Source organism: Pezoporus wallicus, unplaced genomic scaffold (genome assembly GCF_028554395.1).
Source record: "Pezoporus wallicus isolate ANWC-B61680 ecotype Strahan unplaced genomic scaffold, APGP_CSIRO_Pwel_v1 contig_6597, whole genome shotgun sequence".
In the NCBI taxonomy this organism is placed as follows: domain Eukaryota; kingdom Metazoa; phylum Chordata; class Aves; order Psittaciformes; family Psittacidae; genus Pezoporus; species Pezoporus wallicus.
Genome location: NW_026635331.1, coordinates 1,308,110 through 1,330,553, shown reverse-complemented (window position 1 = coordinate 1,330,553; position 22,444 = coordinate 1,308,110). Strand labels below are relative to the sequence as shown.

At 39.0% G+C, this 22,444-nt stretch overlaps 1 protein-coding gene across 1 annotated transcript; it reads right to left on the bottom strand.

The window, feature by feature from the left end:
* Positions 1–175: 175 nt before the first annotated feature.
* USP38 (ubiquitin specific peptidase 38) lies at positions 176–21,725 on the bottom strand. The gene is made up of 10 exons (XM_057419405.1): positions 20,778–21,725; positions 19,626–19,761; positions 14,855–14,984; positions 14,489–14,590; positions 11,519–11,677; positions 10,218–10,411; positions 9,591–9,684; positions 8,451–8,557; positions 6,088–7,432; positions 176–516 (listed from the first exon to the last, which is right to left on the bottom strand). The coding sequence occupies exons 1-10, from the start codon at positions 21,460–21,462 to the stop codon at positions 355–357; spliced, it is 3,114 nt and encodes a 1,037-aa protein (XP_057275388.1). The 5' UTR covers positions 21,463–21,725; the 3' UTR covers positions 176–354.
* Positions 21,726–22,444: the final 719 nt, after the last annotated feature.

Sequence of the window (22,444 nt, the reverse complement as noted above, 5' to 3'; positions counted from 1 at the left end):
TCCCATCAAAGTAAAAAGACAAACATTCTTCACTCAGTGGATGAGGAAAACAGAAACTGATGGAAGCGCATGCATTCAGTTCAATGCAGTATCATTAGCAACTACTTAAAAGTCTCCATTTTATGTCTTTAGGTCAAGTGTATCTTTCTATAAAAGCAACTGAATTTTAAAGAGGTAGTTTTTTCTGTTATGCGCTTATTTATTTCAGATAGAACATAACCAAAAAGCCCCCAACATTTGCTTTTGAAACACAGATCAAGTCTCAGTACATTATCTGACAAAGTTCACTATTTCAGTTGTCCTCAGCAGTACAGAGCTGCTTCGGAACCAGTGTATTCCAGGGTGTCTTCATAGTCAAAAGACTAATCTACCAACAGTACTGAACCCACCCCCTCCTCCTCCACCTGTAGGTCCACAACTTCCTGGGGGGTCATTGTCATCAAATCCATTGGGTCGGAAAGAGCATGAGGCTGAGGCAGCTTGAAGTGCCTGTGTTCTAGCACTAAGCTCTTGCTCCTGAAATGAAAGAATAAAAGATTAAAAAAAAAAAAAAAATCCAACAACTTCAAGTCCTTGAAGCAGCTTATTTCTAGTAAATTTTGAAGCAGTTTTTTGAAACATCACTAACTTCTGGACTCCCAAGTCTGAATGGCTTTTTTGAAAATCAGGTTGAATATCCACAGCCAATCCAAGATGTGCAATTTTGCTGAAAACTAAGTACACGTGCATCATAATTAAATCCATTTAAGTTTATGCTACAATTGTATTTTTTATGAACATGGGATGTTACTAAAGAATTAAAACTGATGACCAAAAGCTCACAAAACAGCAGGTTTTGATACATGTTTTACATGACTTTTCCTCCTATCAATTTTAAGATGCCCTCGTTCTTGGTTGCCAAATAGAAAGGTAAGACAATTAAATGTTAATTATCTAAAAGACTTCTTTTCATTCCGTTCAATCAACCGCATAGACTAACAACATACTCAGAAAAAGGCAAGAAGATGGAAAACTATTTAGTTTCCATTCAATGCAGTTTTTTAAACTTTCAAGTGTTATTGCTATGCTAACTCTTATTTAACATTAGTAATTCTAAGGAACTCTCATAAAAAACAGGGTCAGCTGCTGGAAAAAGAACCTGCACAAACAGCAGGACCAAGAAAAGGCTTCTGGCAGCTGTTTTTTCAGCTGAATGCGCCTGTGGCTTCTTAGACATCTAAGATAGAGATGAGCACAGGCTTTTCCCTCATTAGAGGGATCATATACTACTTTGTCTCTGGCCAACCAGCTTCATAAACCTTGCAGCAATTTCTTAAGTATCTCTTTCTCAAACTGGTCAAGAGCTTCAAAAATTGAAGGCAGGTGTTGGGCTCTGGAATACTGACAAGAAAAAACACAGCAGACCTGTACAAGCTTTATTTCTCTAGGAAACAAAATGGAAGCATTCATGTGCTAAGACTCAATACCAATAGCCTCCTTCACATGACACTTCATCACTACCTAACTCCCTAAAGGCAAAGGGAGGAAATTTTAACAAGGTTTTAGTAATTACATGGGTCACCTTGAATTGTTCTTTTCTTCTCCAATTCCTGGTGAAAGCAAGGAACAGAGCCAAGAACCTGGAAAACTGTTTGTATTATACTACCATGAAAGAACTAAACTTAGTCTTGTCCATGTACTTTCACAGGTGCTAAAAATAGTACCTGTGGGTTTAAATTACTCTGCCTTCTTAGAAAAACAATGTAAGTTTGAAACTATTTTACACTAACAACTGAAAGGCATGCTGGTTTCCAAAATTACGTAACAAGATATTTGGAGGACACTGTCTACACTGAAATGCTGGCCATATTCCTGAAAGACTATCTTATGCTATCTCCAGCAATATGTGGATTCTCACATATCTGCCAACTGTAAGACACATCAAAAACTTAAGTAAATTTACTAGGAATAACAAGGGAAGATCTCACTTGTAATACCAGAAATCAACAGAAAGTGTTGATTAAAATGCCAGGCCTTGTATAAATAGCCTGTTTCATTAAAAATCTACAATGCAAAACTGCTTAATATAGAACAGAATTTCTTCTCAAAACCAAATAGTGGGAGACTAGCTACATTGTTCCTGGGCTGGTTTGGCTTTTTTGGTAAACTGTTTCTGAAAAGTGGTTAGATGCAGCACAGTACCAAACCAAAAATGGAGTTTTCCTTGCTCTCTCCTCCTCCTTAATCCCAGCTCCACTTTCACCCCTCCAGATAACTGTTTTAGGGCAACTTTATACCTTAAATCCCAGTAGTTGAGTTTTACATAAAAAAACTGTACTACAGATGTATATAAGCATCAACAACAGGTTTGCAATTATGCTGTATTAAATAAAGGTCTTAAATTTGTAAACAAAAAAGACCACTAGATTCTTACAGCTAAGGTTTGTTTGTTTGGGTTGGTTTTGGTTTGTTGTTTTTTTTTTTTGCCAGATTTAGCTAGAAACATGACAGAATTTGCCTTATCACTGTTACTGAATAGCATGAGGTTCTGGAATAGCTATGAAGACAAACTACTTTACGTATGTCTTTATTTCATACTTTTGAAAATACTGTTAACAACTGTTCGAGTGTTTCACTCTCAATAGGCTTCCTTGCAGAGGGGACAACGCAAGAATCACTACTACAAACAGCAACAGCACAGTGCCTTGCACATGACTTACATGCAAGGGATGACTCATTTCTGGAGCCACGCACCGCATTCGGTATAGAGTGTAATTGAGCTGCAAGCATAGCTTTTGTCAACCACCTAGAAATACTGCTCAGAAGCAGACATAATGCACTGAGAAAATAAACCTCAGTACTGATCTTAGCTTAATTCTACCGGGTACGCAACATTTTCTCTGCTGGATGGAGGGTACCTATATATGCACACAGACAAGAGAAATATGGAGCAGTGATCAAATTATCAATTATTAATACTCTGTCAAGAAACTTTAAAACCCATACACTATTTGCATCTTCAATGCTAAAGGTAAAATTATTTAGCTGTTTAAGAGGTTTCATGCTTTATTCCCGTTCAGGAGCTAATGAGCACATGTCTTTCTTCTCTCAAGTCAAATACTGAATTAATATTAATCTATATTAAATTTTTCTAGTATAGCATCCGGCACTAGCATTTTTTCCAAGAAATATCCTTATTTCTTAAAAACAATCATGAATGTTTTCAGAATGACTGTATTTTTCCCAACATATACTAAATTAGTTAAGTAAAACTCGATAGTAAATACAGTTCTCTGGACTAAGAATAACATAGAGCATCAGAGCATCCCTCCCCACCTCCCTGCTTTCCACTTGCTCCCAGAATGGGACTTTTAATTTAACTGGAGCAGGAGCTACCCATATTGCAGGTTTTGTTACTTAAAATAAAAATATTTTACCATGTGGCAAACTGGTATACAATAGTAAAACAAGAGCAGTAAGCTAGAGATTTTTGGAAGGTTTCTTCGAGAAAGTAAAGAGTTTCTCAGGACAGAAAAGTACACACTTAACTGGTTTAGAACTCTTGAGGACAATGAAGTGCAACTTCTCAAAAATACAATCACAATACTAGTGTTAATTTGAGAAAAATAACTAAGTGCTTCTTATCAGCCTCACTTAAAGTGAAAAAATAACAGGATTTCAACAACCTTGAGATTAGTAGAGCACTACAAAGAAAGCCAATACTGAAGTATTCAAAATGGAAAGATGGGTAAAAAATCATAAATTGAAAAAAAAACCCAACACAAAAACACCACAACCCAAAACCCCCCAGATAAACCCCAAACAAGTACTATATACTTGGGTTTGGGTGGGTTGTTTTTTTTTTTTTGGGGGGGGGGAGGGTGTTCCATTTTGAGACTTTTATTTTTTAATTGTGAAGTAAAGGTTTTCAAGAGACTACTAGCTTAACTTTCATGCTTTATAAAACTTCAGCTATGTGTTCAGTAGAGAAAGGTCTGATCTCAAAGATTATCAAAAAGCAGTTTTTCTGTATACGTACCAAATGATTTGAACTTTTATAAAATCATACTGGATTTTCACTGATTCCGATTTAAGATTTAATCAAGATTTTTCTATTTTAATTTTCCTTAATTAACTTCATATTCCAGAAATCCCATCAAAATGGTCTTGAAAATATTAATTCAGAGAAATATATTTATGAATAACTTCAATATTTAACAAATTAATTTATCGATATCCTGACAGTGTTGCTTGTTCCTAAAGCATCATTCAAATCCGAAGAGATGGCTAAAGCATTTCTTTATATTTGAAAATAGCCTCTGTTAGACATACTCAGGTAATCACCTATCCTGTTGGTATCAGTGCAGTATGTCAATACAGACATTGGATTCAATCAGTAAATGCACAAAAAAGAATAGTTACTAGGATTTATATTCCATGTGGATGACACTGTTCCACCTTTAAATGCTTGGCTTTATATAAAAAAGGTTAAGTATCACTGTAGCAGTTCTACTACTTTTCTTCAGGTTGTGTTCTTAAAATGTTTTTTTTCTCCCCCTGATTACTCAATTACCTAGATACTGCCATAACCATACTCAAAATAATAATCTGGCTTTGAGACTGAAATTTCAATTAATGCATTTATGCATCAATGGAAGTCACAGCAATTCTGACTGAAAGCATGACATTATTTTGGAGGCAAGTGCATAGGCAAACCCCCTTCTTCTTTCCCAGGTGCCTCTGTACAACAAGCATGAGGCTCTGGCTGTGGAAGGTCAGTCAATGGATGAGTCCATCTACACCACAGATGGTCAGAAAAGCTTATGCCCCACACCACAGCCACCTCCATGAGAAAGAAAAATTACTTTAAACTTGTAGGTAACTGCCTTCTGATGGGAACAGAGAGCCCAGTATGCTAGACATACCCTTCTCTTAGGGAAGCCTGCTGCTGCCCTGGGTCCCGTGTTAAGAACATCACTAGGAAACTTCCTACCCTGGTATAGCCCTCAGACCATTAGCTGTTATTGCTCTTCCATGTGGGTAGCAATGAAGCTGTAACATGTGGTACAAAGAGACTTCAGGGCCTTCGGACAATTGGCAAGGGAATCTGGAACACAGGTTATTTTTCACTCTCCCCTGGACAGATGGACCCCGTCACAATACGACATGGGGTAATGGTTTTGCACTTAAAGAGGTAAATCTAGACTAGATAGAAAGGAAGAAATTTTTACAGCAAGGGAGGTGAAATACTGGAACAGGTTGCCCATATTGGTGATAAACGCCCCATCCCTGGAAACATTCAAGAGCAGGGTGGATGGGCTCTGAGCAACCTGATCTACGTGAAGATACACTCTCTCACTACAGTGGAGTTAGACTAAATGATTTTTAAAGGTCCCTTCCAACCAAACTATTCTATGATTCTATGATCTGCAACTGCTACTTAAAGAAGCCTTATTTGTGCTACACCATGGTCAAGAAGAGGTGGCATATAAACAAAGATGGTTAGGATACAAACACTTTAACCACAGTCTGAGAACAGCAGCAGAGTTGCAATTTAAACTCTCAGTTCTCTTGTTTATGTTTGCAAATACCTGCAGCTATTAACGGATTTTCCATAGTGAGATTTAGCTGTTTTCAATTTGAATTTACCTAGTTTTTCTAATTGGAGTAGGATTACAACTCTTACAGTAACAGCTTATCCCAGCAAAAAGCACACAGTAAAACACACTTTTACTGTTACACCATCCAAACATACTCATGATGTTCAAAGCAAAGCAAGTCCAACAGATTATAAGAGCAGCTAAAGTAAAGCCAATGAAAATTAGAACCGTTTGAAGTCTCTCCTGCATAGAATGACAAGTAGTTGAACAACCCATGAGAGCACCTCCACTAAAAAATGAAACCAAAATGAGTTTAAGTCATGGTCCTTGATGCTTCCCATCTAATGGTGACCACTGTACTGTGAAACCTAGCTAGCTGTATCAAGATGGAAGCAAGGTTGGCGATTCATGTTAATATACCAGAATATTTAAAAGCTGACCTTTTTTTTTTAGGCTGCATCTTGTGAGTTTTAAGGAAACTACTCTTCATACACAATTTCCACCTTACCTGCAAGTACAGTTTGTTATCTTTTGTAATTGCATCCATGAGGTCCTTCTGTAGGGGTGGGTCTCCATTTACCCAGAGTCCATTTGCTGAATTGGTGTTGAAGCCACAGGCGCTGCTCTGTTTTTTGTAAAACAGAACATAAGCAGTGTCCTTTGGAAATCTACTGGTAATTTTCTGGACTGACTGAAATGAGGTAAACGTCACTCTGCTATCATTAAACAGAAACCATTCTCTTGGTATCTCCATGTCCAGCTCATTTTCTACAACAGTGCAAGGACTCTCCTCTGTCAACAACTTATCCTGAGGAGAAACTAAAGAAAGAGCTGTAGACTGGTGGCAGAGTGCTGAAGGCCCTGACCCAGTAACATTTCTAGCATATGAATAATAATGTCCACTTTCAGAGGATACACCAGAATGTACCACCACAGAGCTTAACGCGTAGGGCACCAATTGAGGGCAGGCCACTTCATCAGCACCCGAGGGCTTCAGTTTTTTTGCAAGATTTTCTCCAATATCAGATATCTCAACACCAGCAGACCAGCTTCCCGGATCTACACCTAGAGAGGATGTTGTTCTTTTGACTGGTAGCTCCAAAACAAGTGGCAGAGAAACATTGTCCAAGATTTTGCGCCTTATATGACACTTTGGATCATATGAAAATCTCAAAAGAGTGAGAATGAGGTATTCAGGTTCCTCGATGATTTGCATAGTTTTCTCAGCATTCTGCAGAGAGGCACACTTTTCACAATAATACTTATTGTCTCCACTGAGGATCTCAGGTGCCAGAAAATAATTCAGTAAGTCTGTAACTGACAGGGTGTTTTTACCTACTAGCCTCTGAGACATATCTCTATTATCTTGAACTTTGTCAAGTTTAGCATTTGCGGTATTCTCAGAGTTTGGCTCAGCAGAAAAATCTTTTATGGGTCCTTCACTCACTATTGCATCACATCCACCATTCACTTCCAAATTACTGAGAGATGTTTCTCCAGCAGGATTATTTGCTAAAGTGTTAGTCTGCACCATGCAATCATCTTTCATTTCAGAACTTTCCATACATTTTGGGCCAACATTCTCCAAGGAAGTTGGAGGACAGAAAGCCAGAGAAAGATCTGTGAAAGCTTCTTCTTTTTGAGACATACTTTTGCAGTTCAAACAGCATATAGTAGTCCTCAGCTTTCCTCCAAACATCTTCTCTATCAGAGTTCTTTCTTCACTTTCTGTACAAGGTGCAAATACTTGTGCTTTATGGTCAGCTTCTTGTGTCTGGGACTCTTCATTCATTATATTTTCAGGAGCCTTTAGTGAAGACAGTGCTTTCAAAGTTCTCTCTTCTTCATGCAGCCTGAAGACAAAGAAAAATAAATCCAAGTAGCTGTGCTATTTTCCAAACAAATATTGCTGCACCATTTCAGACCTTTTTTCCAGTTATGGTAAAAAATACAACTGTGAAGTGGCTAGAGTGTCTTACATTTAAAAAGTTGCTATAAGCAACCTGAACCATACAGGTCACTACTACCCAAAAGAGAACGACAGAAGCACAGATGCATTTAATTTGGGCTTCATTATATGTAACAGAACACAAAATGGATATACTGAGAACTAGCAAGTATAAAAAAACAAACTTCACAAACAACGTTTTTATTTACCCTTACATTATCTTAATAAATCAGTTCTCCAGTTGACTGGTCCTGTATGTCAGATTTTATAAGAGAACAAGCAGCTATTTATCTAGCGCCAGACTATTTCCAAAGAAAAAGTCAGGATTTTCTAGCCAAGAAAGTTAAGAAACTACAGCAAGAAAAAACAAACCAAAAAAGAAACCCAAGATAGGGCAGCAAGGGGGTAGAGAAGCAAATATTTTTTTTTTTTAGCCACATCTCAGCCAAAACAAAAGAGGGCTACTAATAAAATCAGGGATTTTTATCCATGCCACAGTTAATTTGCTTGTTTATTAAACCGGTTATAAATGCATGTGCATCTCTTCATTACTTATCTGACCTGTATGAAATATAGCTGTCTCTTCCAACATGAAATTCCAAATGCACGATTACACTGCTTTCAGCAGCCACATTAATTTTACAACAGGACCGTGATATTAACATAACACTCAAGTTTAGATTTCTAAGAATGGAACATTACTACCACTATAACCTGCTTTAAATGTTGTGGGTACAAGATGTTATCCATACTTTACCACAGATTAAACCCATGAAAAACATTTCAGAACACACAGAAAAACAGAGGGCCAAAATTCCCCATCCCCACTTAGGCAGTGGAACTGTTACATGACTGCTCCCCAGAGTTCAACATTATGTGGTAGGAGTGTAGATTCTTTCCCATCAATGGCACGATAACCATACCTGTCTAGCAGGAATCTGAGATATTCTGAGCAATCTTGCTGGGATCGAGGGGTAAACCATGGTGGTCTGGAAGCCTCAAAGAAAATTCTAGGAGCATATGCCTCCCTCTGTTGGCGTAAGAGAGGAACAGACAAGGTTACACAAAAACTACTTAAAATATTGATAGTAATACTCTGATACCAACCAGTGAACTTCAGAGTTCATTGCTCCAGAGGAATCATATGAAACATAGTACGTGAACATTTAAACCACTTAATCATAGGAAGAGACACCCTTTAATTTTGTAGTAATCACTTCTAGCGATTACTACATTTGTGAGGGTCTATAGTATTATCACTATTACTACTTAGTGATTACTACAATCTAGTGATTACATTTGGAGAGACTCATTCTCCTACAAATATATCGTATTTGTATTTCCAGTACAGTCAAGAGGACTCCCATGGAATCATGTTTGTTCCTAAATTTTGGTATACAGATCTGGTCTTAAACATACAAGCAAGGGACCCTGCAGGCAAAGATTAAATGTGTAGCAAGTGTAAACCAGATGTTAAGCGTAATAGCAGTTACTGCCCTTGCTCACAAGCTTAAAACAAAAAAAAAAGTTTTCTTTCTTCAAAGCATCACCAGTAGTTCATAAGTACCAATTCAAGGTGATCCAGCCTCATGCACTCCACAAGCTTATTGTTAGTAAGTCAAAGAGCACAAAGTGTCTTATGTCTTCCTAGCACTAGCAAAATATTCTGAACTTTAGAATGAGCTTTAGTTCACTTTAGAATTTGAACTACACTAAAATTTGTTCTAAAAACCACTGCAGAAAGTCACAATTTATCCTAGAAAGTTGCATAAAGTCAGCTTGTACATCAAGTCAGTTCTTGGATTTTTTCATTTGGCTTCTCAAAGAAAGGCTGTTACTGCCCACTTATAAAAATGACACAACACCAGGAAGTTCCACTTACGAAATACAGGTTTCTCCACGCCCAACCACACCACCTGAACATTTGGAGGGACTCATTCCCCTACAAACATATTTGTATTTCCAATATAGTCAAGAGGACTCCCATAGCATTCATGTTTGTTCCTAAATTTTGGTATACAGATCTGGGCTTAAAAAACAGCAGATGAAGTGAACTGACATACCTGGGTATGGGCCAAAAATGCAAAAAGATGCTGTAATTTTCTCATTAGTGAATTACACCCATTTAGATTCAGAGATAAAACATGTCTTCTGAAACTGAAAAAGAGAGATAGACATGAGTTTCCTTGGTAGATTTCTAATAACAATGCAGTTACCATTGCAGCTCAGATTATTATTTCATTTTGGGAAAAAAGCAAACATGTAATACTTCAATACCTGGATGTAAAACTACTGCACGATAGGAACTAACACTGCAAAACCCCCATTTCTTTAAACGTTTAAATGTGTAAGAGTAAGCTGTAGACAGACGGGTTGTTTCTTTTTTCCTCAACAGCTTCCAAATTATAAGAAAAGCATCACCATAAACTTCAACAGCACTCAAGGGAGCAGGGACAGTGAGGAAAAAGGGACTTGACACTGGACAGAACAATCAGGATTTTTAAGGGCTAAAATTGCAGTTTCACAGAGCTGGACTTCAGCAAAGCAATCAGTAACTGAGCGCAAAGAAATCCACTCAGTTATACCAAGCTGAGACACCCCAGGACATGTGTAAAGCAAGACTGCCACAAGTGTGGCAGTTAATCTGCAATTAAATGAGTTGCTGAAAGGAGCCATTAAAAAAGACTTACTCTGTAGCCATAAAAAGTGCCTGAATAACACTGTTCATGTAGCAAGTGTTTCCTAGATTAATTAGGCCTGTCTTCCCAGTTTCGGATTTTCCAGAAAGTCTAGATAAACAAGATGGCAAAGAACTGGATTGTGAAGTCCAGGCACTCTGATTGAGAATCAACTTAATCTTCTCTTCAGTGGGTTTGGGCATATCCTACAAGAGAAACATTTAACACACTTAACAGAAAAAACTGTATTTGTTTTTACAATAGGTCCTGTGATTCAGCAGTCTATCTTCACTTGCTTCCAATGCTTCACATGCTCGTTCAGGGCCTTGCTATCCCCAGTAGTGTAGTAGATGCATCCCCTCTCTTCCTCGCAACCACCTTAGTCAAAGCTGTCTTGATTTACTCAACTCTCAAATTGCAGGAATAAGGGGCTAGTTGTCACATTTGACCTGCATATTCACAGAACCCTTGAATTACACACTTTAATAGACCTCTAAAGTATTCTCTGTTCTGCTTGAAGTCTGTTCCTGCTGTCAAATCAAAACACAAGAATGAAAGAATAAAGTTCAGAATACTTGGAATTGACTTGATAGGGGCTTTTTAAGCATAAAAAAATTTAACTGCAATCCTATTGCTATAAAAATCAGGCAGCAATACCAGAGTTGGGGTGGGGTTTTTTTGTTTTGTATTTTTCTCAATTTTTTCTTTTTTTCACTTGTTTTGGAAATACTTTTAAATTTTATTTTTTATCTTTAGTGCATTATGAACTTAAATATTTATCTAAAAAAGCACCAAATTTTGCTTTGAAACATCACAGGCAATCTTCCTTTACCCAGAGGCATGCACTACTGACTGCAGTATTAAGATGTAGTACTTAGCAATGGTGTTTTAGGCTAGCCAAAAATTAACACTATGCCAAGTACTTCTCAGAACCTACTTCTCTTCAATACTATCAGTGCTGTGAATTTATATTTGAAGAGTTAGAGTTTCTCGCTTGGGGTGAAACAAAATGCCTAGAGTAAGCCTCACAAAAGCGTATTAATAGTTACATAAGGCTTAAAAAAAAAAACAGACTGTACTTTTAATAAAGGATCTCATTTCAGGCTTTTTTAAAGGCTGCTATAATTGTATGATGGACAGTCAGAACAACTTTTCTAACATATTCCCAATACAGCTAGAATTGACCTTAGATTAGGTGGTTAGCTCTTCTCTCCTAATGGAAGTTCTAAAGAATATAGATCTATGGAAGTAGAGCGTTCTTGTTTGGGAAAGCAGAACAAAAAAATTCCACCTTCTTAATATTCCTAATATACCTTAATAGCTTCCAGAATAGGTTCATAGAGCTCTGGAAACCCTGAATAATGATACATCATACAGTGTATCAACTCCGTCAACTGCATCAAAAAGGCTGTACTGGAAGGTAAGCCATCTCTTTTGAAGGACTGAACCAAACTAACCACATGTGGGACAATCTGCATGGGAAAAAACAAACAACAAATGGTGTTAATTACTTTTTTTTTAACCCCTACAGACAGCTTTACTGTTTTACACATGACAAATGACAGGGGATCTTTTGTTCTTAAAAAAGGAAGTGGTTGAGAAACAATGACTTAAAAAACATACATTATTCTTACGACAATTTTCAAATATCACCATTAATTATTCAATGTTCTCTCTAGTTCACATAAAGTTTTATAACCTTATAAATTCGACAATGCATTTTAAAATCTGAAATGGTCAAGTGTTCAAAGTACTCATCTTCAAAAGGATACTGACAGCAAATGTTTTGCTTTTGTACCACCACTAACAGTGCAATATCCTGTTCTAATTCCACAGATAATGGTTTTTAAAGACAAACCTTTCAGTTTAACAGAATCTAACGCCTCGAACCTGAAACCAATTAATACAGTCACACTACTTGAGCTTACAAGACAGAAGCTGGGTCACAGCTCCACCTAGTGAGGGAGCTAGGCTCAGTAAACCAAGACAGTCATTTACTTTGGAGCCTCAAAAAAAAAAAAAAAAAAAAAAAGAAATTAGCTTACTCTGAGGACAAATTCAGGATTCATTAGTATTTTAAATTGTGTATAAATCAGAAATGTTTACTCCACCTCATTCCCCCTCTTCAGTGCAGCTCTGTACTTCTAAATGCACAAGACACTTCTTTACATTATGCTTAAAACATCATGTAGGAAAAGTTATTTCAATGCTGGCCCAAAGAATAGGGACTTTTTGCCATGAACCAAAATGTTTTAGACCCCTTATGGCAGTTTTCAAGTGATCAAAATGGGTTAACTTTGAAAGACGTAAACAGAGTAACTTCCCATCACAAATTAGCTTACAAGTTGTCTGGCAGTAAAGACATGAAATACAGAATGTGAATTGTAAAAACATCGTAATTGTAGGAAAGCATACCAACTACAAGACTCCAAAAGACCAAAGTAAAAGAGGCCACATGCAAAATAGTCATTTGACACTTTTTCAAATATCAGTTGTTCTCTAAGTATAAGGACTATTTCTACACCACGGAGAAACAAATCCCACTCCTTTGGTAAGCAAGATATTCACCGTTTAAAAAAAGACACCAAAATTAAGTGTTCGCTGTATTACAGCATCAATAGTGAAAGCTGCAATTAAAAAATGTTGCTCTTCCACTTTATAAGTGTGCGTACGTAGCAATGAGAAAAAGTAACTCTTGAGCTCCAAGAATGAGATTTGTGTAAAGCAGGTCCGAGATACAATAATTTGGCACAAACAGGGAGAAGAATGGAAAAAAAGTACAGGTTCTCAGCTCTCTCAAATTGAAAGCCAAAATCTTACTTACAGCATGCTGCATAATACTGAACATGACACTTCAAATGCATACATAAATATCACTTCTGGCTTGAGGCTGAATTAACATTCTATACATCAGATTTTAGAATTCCATAGTATACATCATGATAAGTTCTGTATCATTAGTGCATGACAGTGTTTCTCCTCTATAAAAAACCCCAAGTCATTTATGCTAACAACACTCAAGCATAGGGAAGAGGAATGTTAATTGAGATGCAATGCAAAGGAAATTAATTTATATTTATTAAATGTGCATTTAACAGTTTTTTATAAGAAATGGTCTGAATGTAAAAGTGAACAAGTAGTTTAAGTGCAGGAAAATATTATTGGATACTAAATGACAGGAGTAGCTCAAAAACTGACAGTAAAGAAAATGGTCATGAAGATCTGAAAACAGAGAGTTATGCAGTACTGCATGCAGCCTATGGTAGAAATTTTTGTTGTTAAAGCCAACACCTACTTCTAGAATAAGTCTTTCTCACATTTTTCATTTTTCTCATGAATGTTTTTTCTCTAAGGAACAAAGAAAAGCAAAACAGTAAATGTGTAAAATGTTTATTTTAAAAAGAAACATTTTTATGTTTATGTTTTTCAAGGCTACTTGGCTCTTTCCTTTACAACTTAAATTCCTATGCTAGGCCAAGGTTATGGAAATGGAGTGGAGAGAAACTTCAGATCTCTATAATTAAAAGCAGTGTAACAGACATAAGGCAATTACTCTGACACTAATCATAGGGTTGTGACCCCTTCAGGCCCAAGAGCCTTGATGACAGCTTGGAGAAACAGTGTGCTAGACTTACTATGGTTAAATCTGAAAGACTGACATTTCACTTAAACAGTAAGTTAAACACCAAGTATGAGAATAGAGAATAAACACATCTTGCTGTACTGACAGTCATCATCATACCCTATTATCACTTCAACTGGTGAACTGTGTTTTGTTGCGTGGCCATTAAAAACAGTATCAGTCAGTTTGCCCATACATACACTGAAATACAGATAGCATAGCTTTCTTGAAGTAAAGTACTTCTTGATGTCAGGCACCTGTCCAGGGTGACCAGGGTATATACAGCAGATAATTGGTTATCTGTTTTCCCCAAAGAGTTGTGCTTGAAACTCTACTTGCTACCCAACTTTATCAGTAGACTTCACACAACATAAATGAATTTCCAGAAGTATATGGTCAAAGATAACAATGCTGCGCCCAGATACTACTTCCAGAAACACACACATTACCAGGAAGAACAATGCTCATTTCCAGTTACAGATCAAGTGGCTGAACCTGGAAGTTAAAAAACCTAGTAGTGGTCTGTGAGACACAGAAATACGATTCTGCAACCTTGAAACAGAGGAAATCCAAGCAAACCAATTATGTTACTCTGGACACCTGCTTCAGAAAATGTGAATAGTATTTCAAATAACTGAAAACCATTTATTTACTAACTTACCAAATGAAAAGCTTCTGGAGAATGCTGAAAACTAAGTAACATATGGGAAAGGACAGCAAGAGCACCAGGCCTCACTAGAGGAAACCACAGTCGATTAAATACCTAATAAAAAAAAAAAAAAACCAAAAGCACATACTTATTTCAGCAAGTCTAGAAAATTAAATTTCAGTAAAAATGTAAACAGACCTCCAAATTCACAATAATTTGAAACAGTCAGAATCACTGCATGCAACTGAGAGCTATGGATAAATTTACATTCTCTTTGCAGAATGACAATATCTACTGCAATACAAAAGATGCTACTCAATTGCAAGGCTGTTACAAATTCCTTTCTCCTTTATTTTTGAATGTTCTTTTCCAACATACCAACTCAATCTTAAGCAGAGTGACATCAATGAGAATTGTAAATTTCTGGACTGCAGCCAGTCCTTTTAGCAGTGCAATCACCCATGTTTCCACATGTTGAGCTAGAGGCCAGGACAACCAGTCAATCATTCTGAAAGATTAAAGAAAAATAAAAAGATAACACAGAAAAGCCAATATGTCACCATTTTTAATCTCAACAAAGTTTTTATCTCTTACCCAGATAGTTACACACTTAAGAGACTGAGAAGTAATGGAAGAATGATTCTGATTATAATTTGACTAATTCTATCTGAAGTAATCTAACTCTATAACAAATACTGATCTATTTAATACATTAAAAGTAAATACACCCTCCCCCTAAAAATACAGAAGCATATAAAATTAAGTATAATGCCTATTATTGTTACTTGTTATTTAAGAATGATTTTACAGACATTAAGCTAACATTTTTACTTTGGGGCAAAAACTTATTAGTGAAGGTGAAAAAGTGAACCTCCCCTCCTATACCTTTTACCCCAAATTAGACCCAAACTATTAAGTTTAAATCTTAAAACTAAGTTTTTTCAGCTTTGAACTACATTTCTTGAAGCCAACTCAAATACTCTGTTAAAAAGATAAAATCTATTAATTTTAACTACATTGCAGCAGGTGTTATAAGGATCTTATAATAACCATCAGCAGCCTGTGGCCTGTATGTGCCCTGAAAAGAAGAATTTCACTACAGCAAAGGAAAAAGGACTTCCTTGCAGAAAGCTCTTATGTTAATTAGACAAGGCCCTGAGCAATGTCTGACTTTCAAACTGGCCCTGCTATGAGCAGGACTGAGCCAGATGACTTCCAAAAGCTTCACTAAATCTGTAGAAACAGGAAGTTAGAAGTATATTTCTTAACATATTTTCTGAAAAAGCTCCTCAAAGATACATTATTTTAAGGGGCTAAATTCTAGCACACAACCAGTTACAGTCTAGTAAACAGCCGCTATCACTAATAGGCACAGCTAGTGATTATCACTCTGAAGCAAAACTATCAGCCCTTATGTTCTTCCCAGAAATTAAAAGAGCTCCAAACAGACTAAGGGTTTCAATCCTCAGATTCCAAACTAAATGGCAGTCTTTAGCAACACCAGACATGCATTCTGAGCATGCTGTATTACCATAAACAATCTAAATTCACAGAGTTTATAATCTGGATCTCAAAAATGTATAGCACACATTCTAAAATTTATGTATCTCAGAATTATGTACTATCTGCATATACAGCATTCAAAGCTCTCTCTAAAATAAGGAGTCTTCAGGACAGCCAGCACAGATCTTACACAGTTTATCTCTTATTACTAGGAATAAAAAAAAAACAAAAACAAAACAAAACCTAGAACTTGGGAGAAAATATGGCAAGATCATAATCATTGTCCTGAATTTCCACAAGGCTCTCATTTCCTCAACATGTTAAATTCAAACATGTTTATTCTGAGCACCCTTTCCATATACTTTCTAAAATGGGGACCAAAAAACTAGGCAAAAATTGCTTTTGCCTGCAAAGAATTAACCTAAAACCAGGCCCCAACCCTTGTAGTCCTATTGTCTTCACCTCCCAACAATTTGCAGGCTTGATACTTTTCAACAGTGGCACTAACACCTGCACATAAATTTGGTTCTCTTAATTAACTTTCTATACAAATGAAGAGTATTCTGTAGAGCCCTACATCAGAACCACTGTTATAAGCCATCTGATCACCACCTCTATACTCTAGCACCTTCAATCACGCTGTCTCACAAACACCAAAAGAAAAAGGATGCTTTTTGGCGGAAGCTAGGGCTCCCCATGCTCCATTCCTTTGCTCTGGTTATATGATGGGCAATCCTGTGTCATCTCTCGTCAGTATAATTAACTACCAAACTATTCAACCTTGTTACTAATAGGACAATGGCTATACTTTCAGTATGATTAACCTTGTGAAGAGACGCATAACTTCTTGCGTGACTGATACAAACAGAATTCCCATCCTTAAAATCTGATTCTGCTCTTAAAAGCAAAATCAATGCTCTTTAGAGCAGAAACAAAAGGCAAAAGAAACAGAAGTGAATCTGCAAACATGCTTCACACTATCCTAAATAGCATCAAATCTGAGATCTAGTAGGTGAAGATTAGACACTTTGCTTATTAAATCCTCTCTGCATTGCATTTACTTGGCTCCTGCCCTGTTGCAATCAATGACTGCATTTTTAATGCAAAGGCAGATCTTAATATGGGACATGATGATCATAAATAAAACCACAAAGGATCTTTTTTGTGTTTACCAGATTAAGAGAACCTTAAAGGCCTAAGGGGACCATTTGCTGCATATCACCCTAAATTGAGCAGGTCTGCTATCCACTTGCGTGCCTAACAAGGATATTTCCAATATCTCTTGATATTAAAAATAAGTATCTCTGCAATTTCAGACGGTTGCTTCTTTCACAATAATATCATCTTAGCCACATCAAAGAGCTTAGCAGCTCAGGTACAAATTCCTCAGATTAGAAAGAGAACAAAACAATAACAGAAGATCCCCAGACTACCTGGCACATACCCACTCCCCACCTCTCCCCTCAGCATAGCATTTTTACAGTATTTTACAATTTTACCAATAGGACAAAGGGCCTGGTCACGTCAGGACTTTTTCTTAGGAACATTTTCAGTTCCTCAAAGACACTTGTGAAAACAACATACTAACTATACGCAGTCAACTTCCTCCGAGACTTCTGAAGCAGTCATATATCCCAGAAAAGATTCAACACTGATGCTACAGATAAGGTTTCATGAGACAGCTGAGCCAATTAAGAGCAGCTCAGTGATGCTAAAAAGCAAGAACTTTTCTTATACAAACCTATGCCTAATGCAACCTCAGCTGAACAATTTATTAGTTTTCTAATTGCAGAGTATTTATAACTTATGTTTTACTTTAGACAGACTCTGCAGTGTCATGGAAGTGAGCAGTAAGAGCTCTAATTGACAGTCACCAAAGGTCTTTTGATTCTCATCAGGAGACCTTACTGTGCCCAGAGTTCTGCATCTCCTGGGAACGATGCAAGCCTTATGACAACATTGTCATTTGGTGCTCCAGACTTTCCAACTGCATTATCCTTTCTACAATACTCCTCTAAGACAGAGGAGAGTAATTGCTGCAAAGGGTTGCTAGAGGTACATGACGTAAGAGTACCTACAAAAATAACAAGGGGTACCAGAAAAGTTCCATGGAACAGAACTAGAGGCTCTTAAAATCAAGTATTACTTCAAAGAATGAATAAGGCAAGTAAGATTTCACTGTCCTTTCGAAAACAAGAGGAAAAAAAGCACCACAGGACTAGTATTCAGAAAGATCACTTATTTGCTAATAACAGCTCCTATTATACCCAAAGTTCAGTACGGCATTACTTCCCTAAGCAGAGGCATACAGAGAAGCCGTTCTAAAGCCACCATTATACAATCACATTATGTTGAAACGGATAATACCACATAAACGTTAAAATTGCACTAACATGAAAATTCATAACCAGCACACTACTGGCAGATTATTAGCATGTACAAATCCTTCTGAACTTCACAGTTTTGCATTTCAGGCTGGGTACACAGCTTTGTTAAAGTCTGTTCAGTTGAGCAGATTCTTTTCAAAGCCCTAAGTAGTATGTCTTATTACCCCATATTACAGTATTAATGATGCTGCTTCTCATTAATGATGTTTTCAACTGTAAGCACATTTTCAGTGTGAAAACTCAGTATTTCATCAAGATACACGTTACATTACATAAATGCATATTACACTAATTCAAATGGATGTAGTTAACAAATAATTTTAGTTGAGACTTGTTATTCTTAACACAAATTTCTAACAGATTCCTGTTTAATTGCTTCACTCATTTTTCTACTCTTCAGTGCTCAATAACAGCTTGTTACATATGCTTTTAAATAAATAATTCAAAGATCTTCAAGGTCTTCATCCTTCTCCCACTGGTATTCTTCTGCATCACTAGTATTCACATATCTGAAGATACTAACCAAGACTGCAACCTGAATCACAGCCTGTTAACAGTGCTACTAATCTCAGTGTTTAGTCATGTTTAGATTAGTAATAAGAAGCATAATACGCAATTGGTTTTACATTATTTCTATTCTTTCATTCACCGAACACCCACAAAAACTTCGGAGCTGGAATGAAGATGGAAGTAAGACTGTCCCCTCTGAATCCTACTAAAAAGTAATGGAGATATGTAAACCAGAAAAAAAATCCTCAAAAATAAGCAGTAAAACTCATTTCTGTCTCCTCTCTTCAGAAGAGAGAGTATGGGTAAGAATCATGTAAGAGCATCACTGCTTCTAGAAAAAGCATAAAGGTTGATCTTCTGAAAACAAGGCTTTATTTCTCACATTGACTGCAAACCCTGTCAAGTTTCCTATTTAGCCATCTCCCATAAGGTAGGGGATCTAAACATAAGGTGATATCTAAAAGGAACAGGCCTGGCTTCCTCTTTGTTTCTATACAGCCCTACTCTTCATCCACCCTAGAATAGCATGAGAAAGAAGGCATATTTGCAATGAAGCAACAAACTTAAACGGAAACCATACCAGTAACATAACATCATAAATATACATTACCTTAACACGCTAAACAGCATAACTTTGAACACCATTTTTATTTTTTAATTTTTTTTTTAACCTAAATGACAAACAACTTCAACAAAGGCAAGAATAATGAAAAAAAGACTTTTCTTCCCTTTACAATGAAATACAGTACCTGCACAGAGCTTGAGTCATACTTGCATCTTTCACATTTGGATCTGTAGTAAGGCTCCTGATGAGTACAGTAATCATCTGTAATGGTATGTGCTGCACAAGACTTGCCAGTGCAACAGAAGGTTCAAATGAAGTATCTGTAACAGTTGAACATAATGTAAGAAACTAAAAAGAAAACCTCACAGAAAACAATATGCTTTATCTTCCACCCTACAACTTCACTATAGTTGTAAAGTTTCGAGTGGATTCTATTATCACAAACTAAAACAAAATTTAAGGGTTTCAATGGATTAAGGACAATGAACAGAGCAAATAAACTCCTTTTGTTTTTATCCATGCAAGAAAGTGAGTCTGCCAACTTCCTCCTCCACCTCAACAGAGCTGAGAAGTAGGTAGTTTGTTTTTTTTCTCTAAAAAGAAGTACCATATAATTATTTATCATTCTTCATGTTAAGCCTAGGGATCCAATACACCTGATACGTCCCACATCCTATCTCAGCAACTGCTTGCTAACCATGGGGAAATACATTATTAGGATGTCAAGTTTCCCAGATGCCTCAACATCAAAGGTACTTTCCAGTGTGAGCTTATACAGTAATTCACAGATTTCTGAGGTCAGAAAGGACCTACTTACAATCGCACCTACATTACGAAAACAGTGAATCCTTCCCACACCACCAAAGTTCTATGTATTTCTTACACACACCCCAGTTCTGTAGACTACACAGTTCCAAGACGCAAAGTATCTCTCAGGAGGGAGCAAGAAGGAAGAGTAGCTTCTGACACTTTTAGTTTTTCCTAACAGGACACCCCAAATGTTGCTCCTGTGTTATCACTTACAGTATTGCAACAAGAGATGGGCTTATTTTTCTGTTTATATAGTAACAAAACTATCCTACTCTGCAGCTAAATAAACCACTATCTCCCCTCTAGCTTTTCTTGGGGGGGGGGCTTTGCTTCTGTCACGGGCAAAAGTTGCACTTTATTAACTGGGCAAGGAAGCAACGGGTCCTAGGCGATGCCTGCAAAGCTACCCGATGCTACCGGTTGGGCTCTTCCCTCTGGCAAACCTGCCGCTTTCCTCAAGCGCCCACGTTACTCTGCACCCCTCCCGCCCCCTTTATTCCCCAGGGCCCCATCGGGCGGCGCTCACCGGCGGCAGAGATGATGGCGAACAGCTCCTGCAGGGAGGGCAGCAGCGTGTCGGGCTCGGCCTTCCAGACACTGCGCAGAAGCCCGCTGACCTGTGTCACCTGCGAGACGTAGAGGCGCAGCTCGGCCTCCCGGGTGCCTTGGCTCTGGAAATGGGCGATGCTGCGCACCAGTTGCTGGCAGAAGGCGAGCGAGAGCTTCCTGCCGCGGGGTAGGCATTGCGGAAAGTCGCCCAGCAGCTGGCAGAGGCGGGCGCAGAGCGGCGGCGCCGGCCGCTCGCACACCAGGCGCAGCGCCTCCACCTGCAGCAGCTCGAAGAGCTCCAGCACCGAGGGGCAACTCATGATGAGCCGCAGCCCCGCCTGGATGTAGTCGAGGATGGCGGGGTCGCGGTTGCTCAGCTCGCCGTAGCCGCGCTGCAGGAGGCCGAGGACGAGCCCGCGGTTGAAGAAGGCCTCGAACTCGTCGCGGTGGTAGCGGCCATAGGCCTCCAGCACCTGCCGCCCCACCTGCCGCTGGAAGGGGTCGGGGCCCTGCAGCACCAGCCGGGTACTGAGGGCGAACATAGCGCGGCACTGCGCCTGGCTCAGCGGCGTCTCCGCCGACTCCACCACCCGCCGCACAATTACCCGCTTTAGCGGCAGCGGGTGAGACGAACTCACCAGCCCCTCCAGGATCTTGTCCATGGCGGGTGCTCCGGGCACATCGGCCGAGCGGCGGCGGGCCGGCCCAGGCCTCAGCAGAGGCGGCCGCCACCGCCTCCCCGCGGCCCTTCCTCCGCCCCGCCGCGCTATGCCGCCCAGGCGGCGGTAGCCGCCGCTCCCGCGCCCTTTTCTTGCCCCGTCTCGCCGGCCCCTCACCCGGGCGGCGGTGGCAGCCCCAGCCCCGCTCCCCCGCCCCCAGCTGAGGCAGCGCCGCAGCCCCAACGGCGACCGCTCAACGCTCTCCCGCTGACCCGGAAGCTGAGCGGCACAAACAGGAAGCCGGCCTGCCGGCCCGAGCGTGCCCTGTACACGCGCCAACCGGCCACCGCACGCCCGCCTCCTTGCTGGCGCGCCGGCCAATGGGGAGTGAGGACGGGGCGAAGCGGGCATGGCGGGTGGCCAGCAGAGGTGAAAGGGTGGCGAACTCTTTGGGCGTGGAGAGTTCTTTCGCACAGTCTAACGCCAGTGCATGCTCTTCGGGTTTTGGTTTCTCCGTCGCACATGTAATGTCCCGCCAGCATCTTCGCCGTTTAGTCGCAGTCATGGGATTACCCCGCAGTGGTGAGGCCATGTGCAGGCCTATCCTGCCTTCAGTCGGCGTGCAGAGGCCCTTTTCTCCTGTGACTGGCGTTGGTTGCGTTATCTGTCACGCATTCTGGCCTGTAAGTCTACTTGTAACCAGCAACGCTGACTTAAGAGAAGCCTTTGCTCTTTAACAGCTGTGAGAATGTTCCCGTCTTTAAGGAACATTGCCTGCTTATCCCTTGTTTTGCTCTAGATAGCTTTAGTTTCCAATACTCAAATTGTATTAGTGTACCATGTTTTTTCATAGCAGAATTTATTTCTAGCGGTAGGGAATTATGCAGTTTCCAGGGACCGAGAACTAGGTAACAAGAAAGGTCACAAAATTGGCATTATGCAAACCAGAAACCAAACTCCACTTCCGTAGACAAATAATATTCTT

Coding starts and splice junctions, on each gene's coding strand:
- USP38 (XM_057419405.1), bottom strand. CDS start 21,462: ATGGACAAGATCCTGGAGGGGCTGGTGAGTTCGTCTCACCCGCTGCCG. Junction 19,762..20,777: donor CGCCATCATCTCTGCCGCCG/GTGAGCGCCGCC, acceptor CAACTGTTACAG/ATACTTCATTTGAACCTTCT. Junction 7,433..8,450: donor CTCAGATTCCTGCTAGACAG/GTATGGTTATCG, acceptor CTTTGTCTTCAG/GCTGCATGAAGAAGAGAGAA.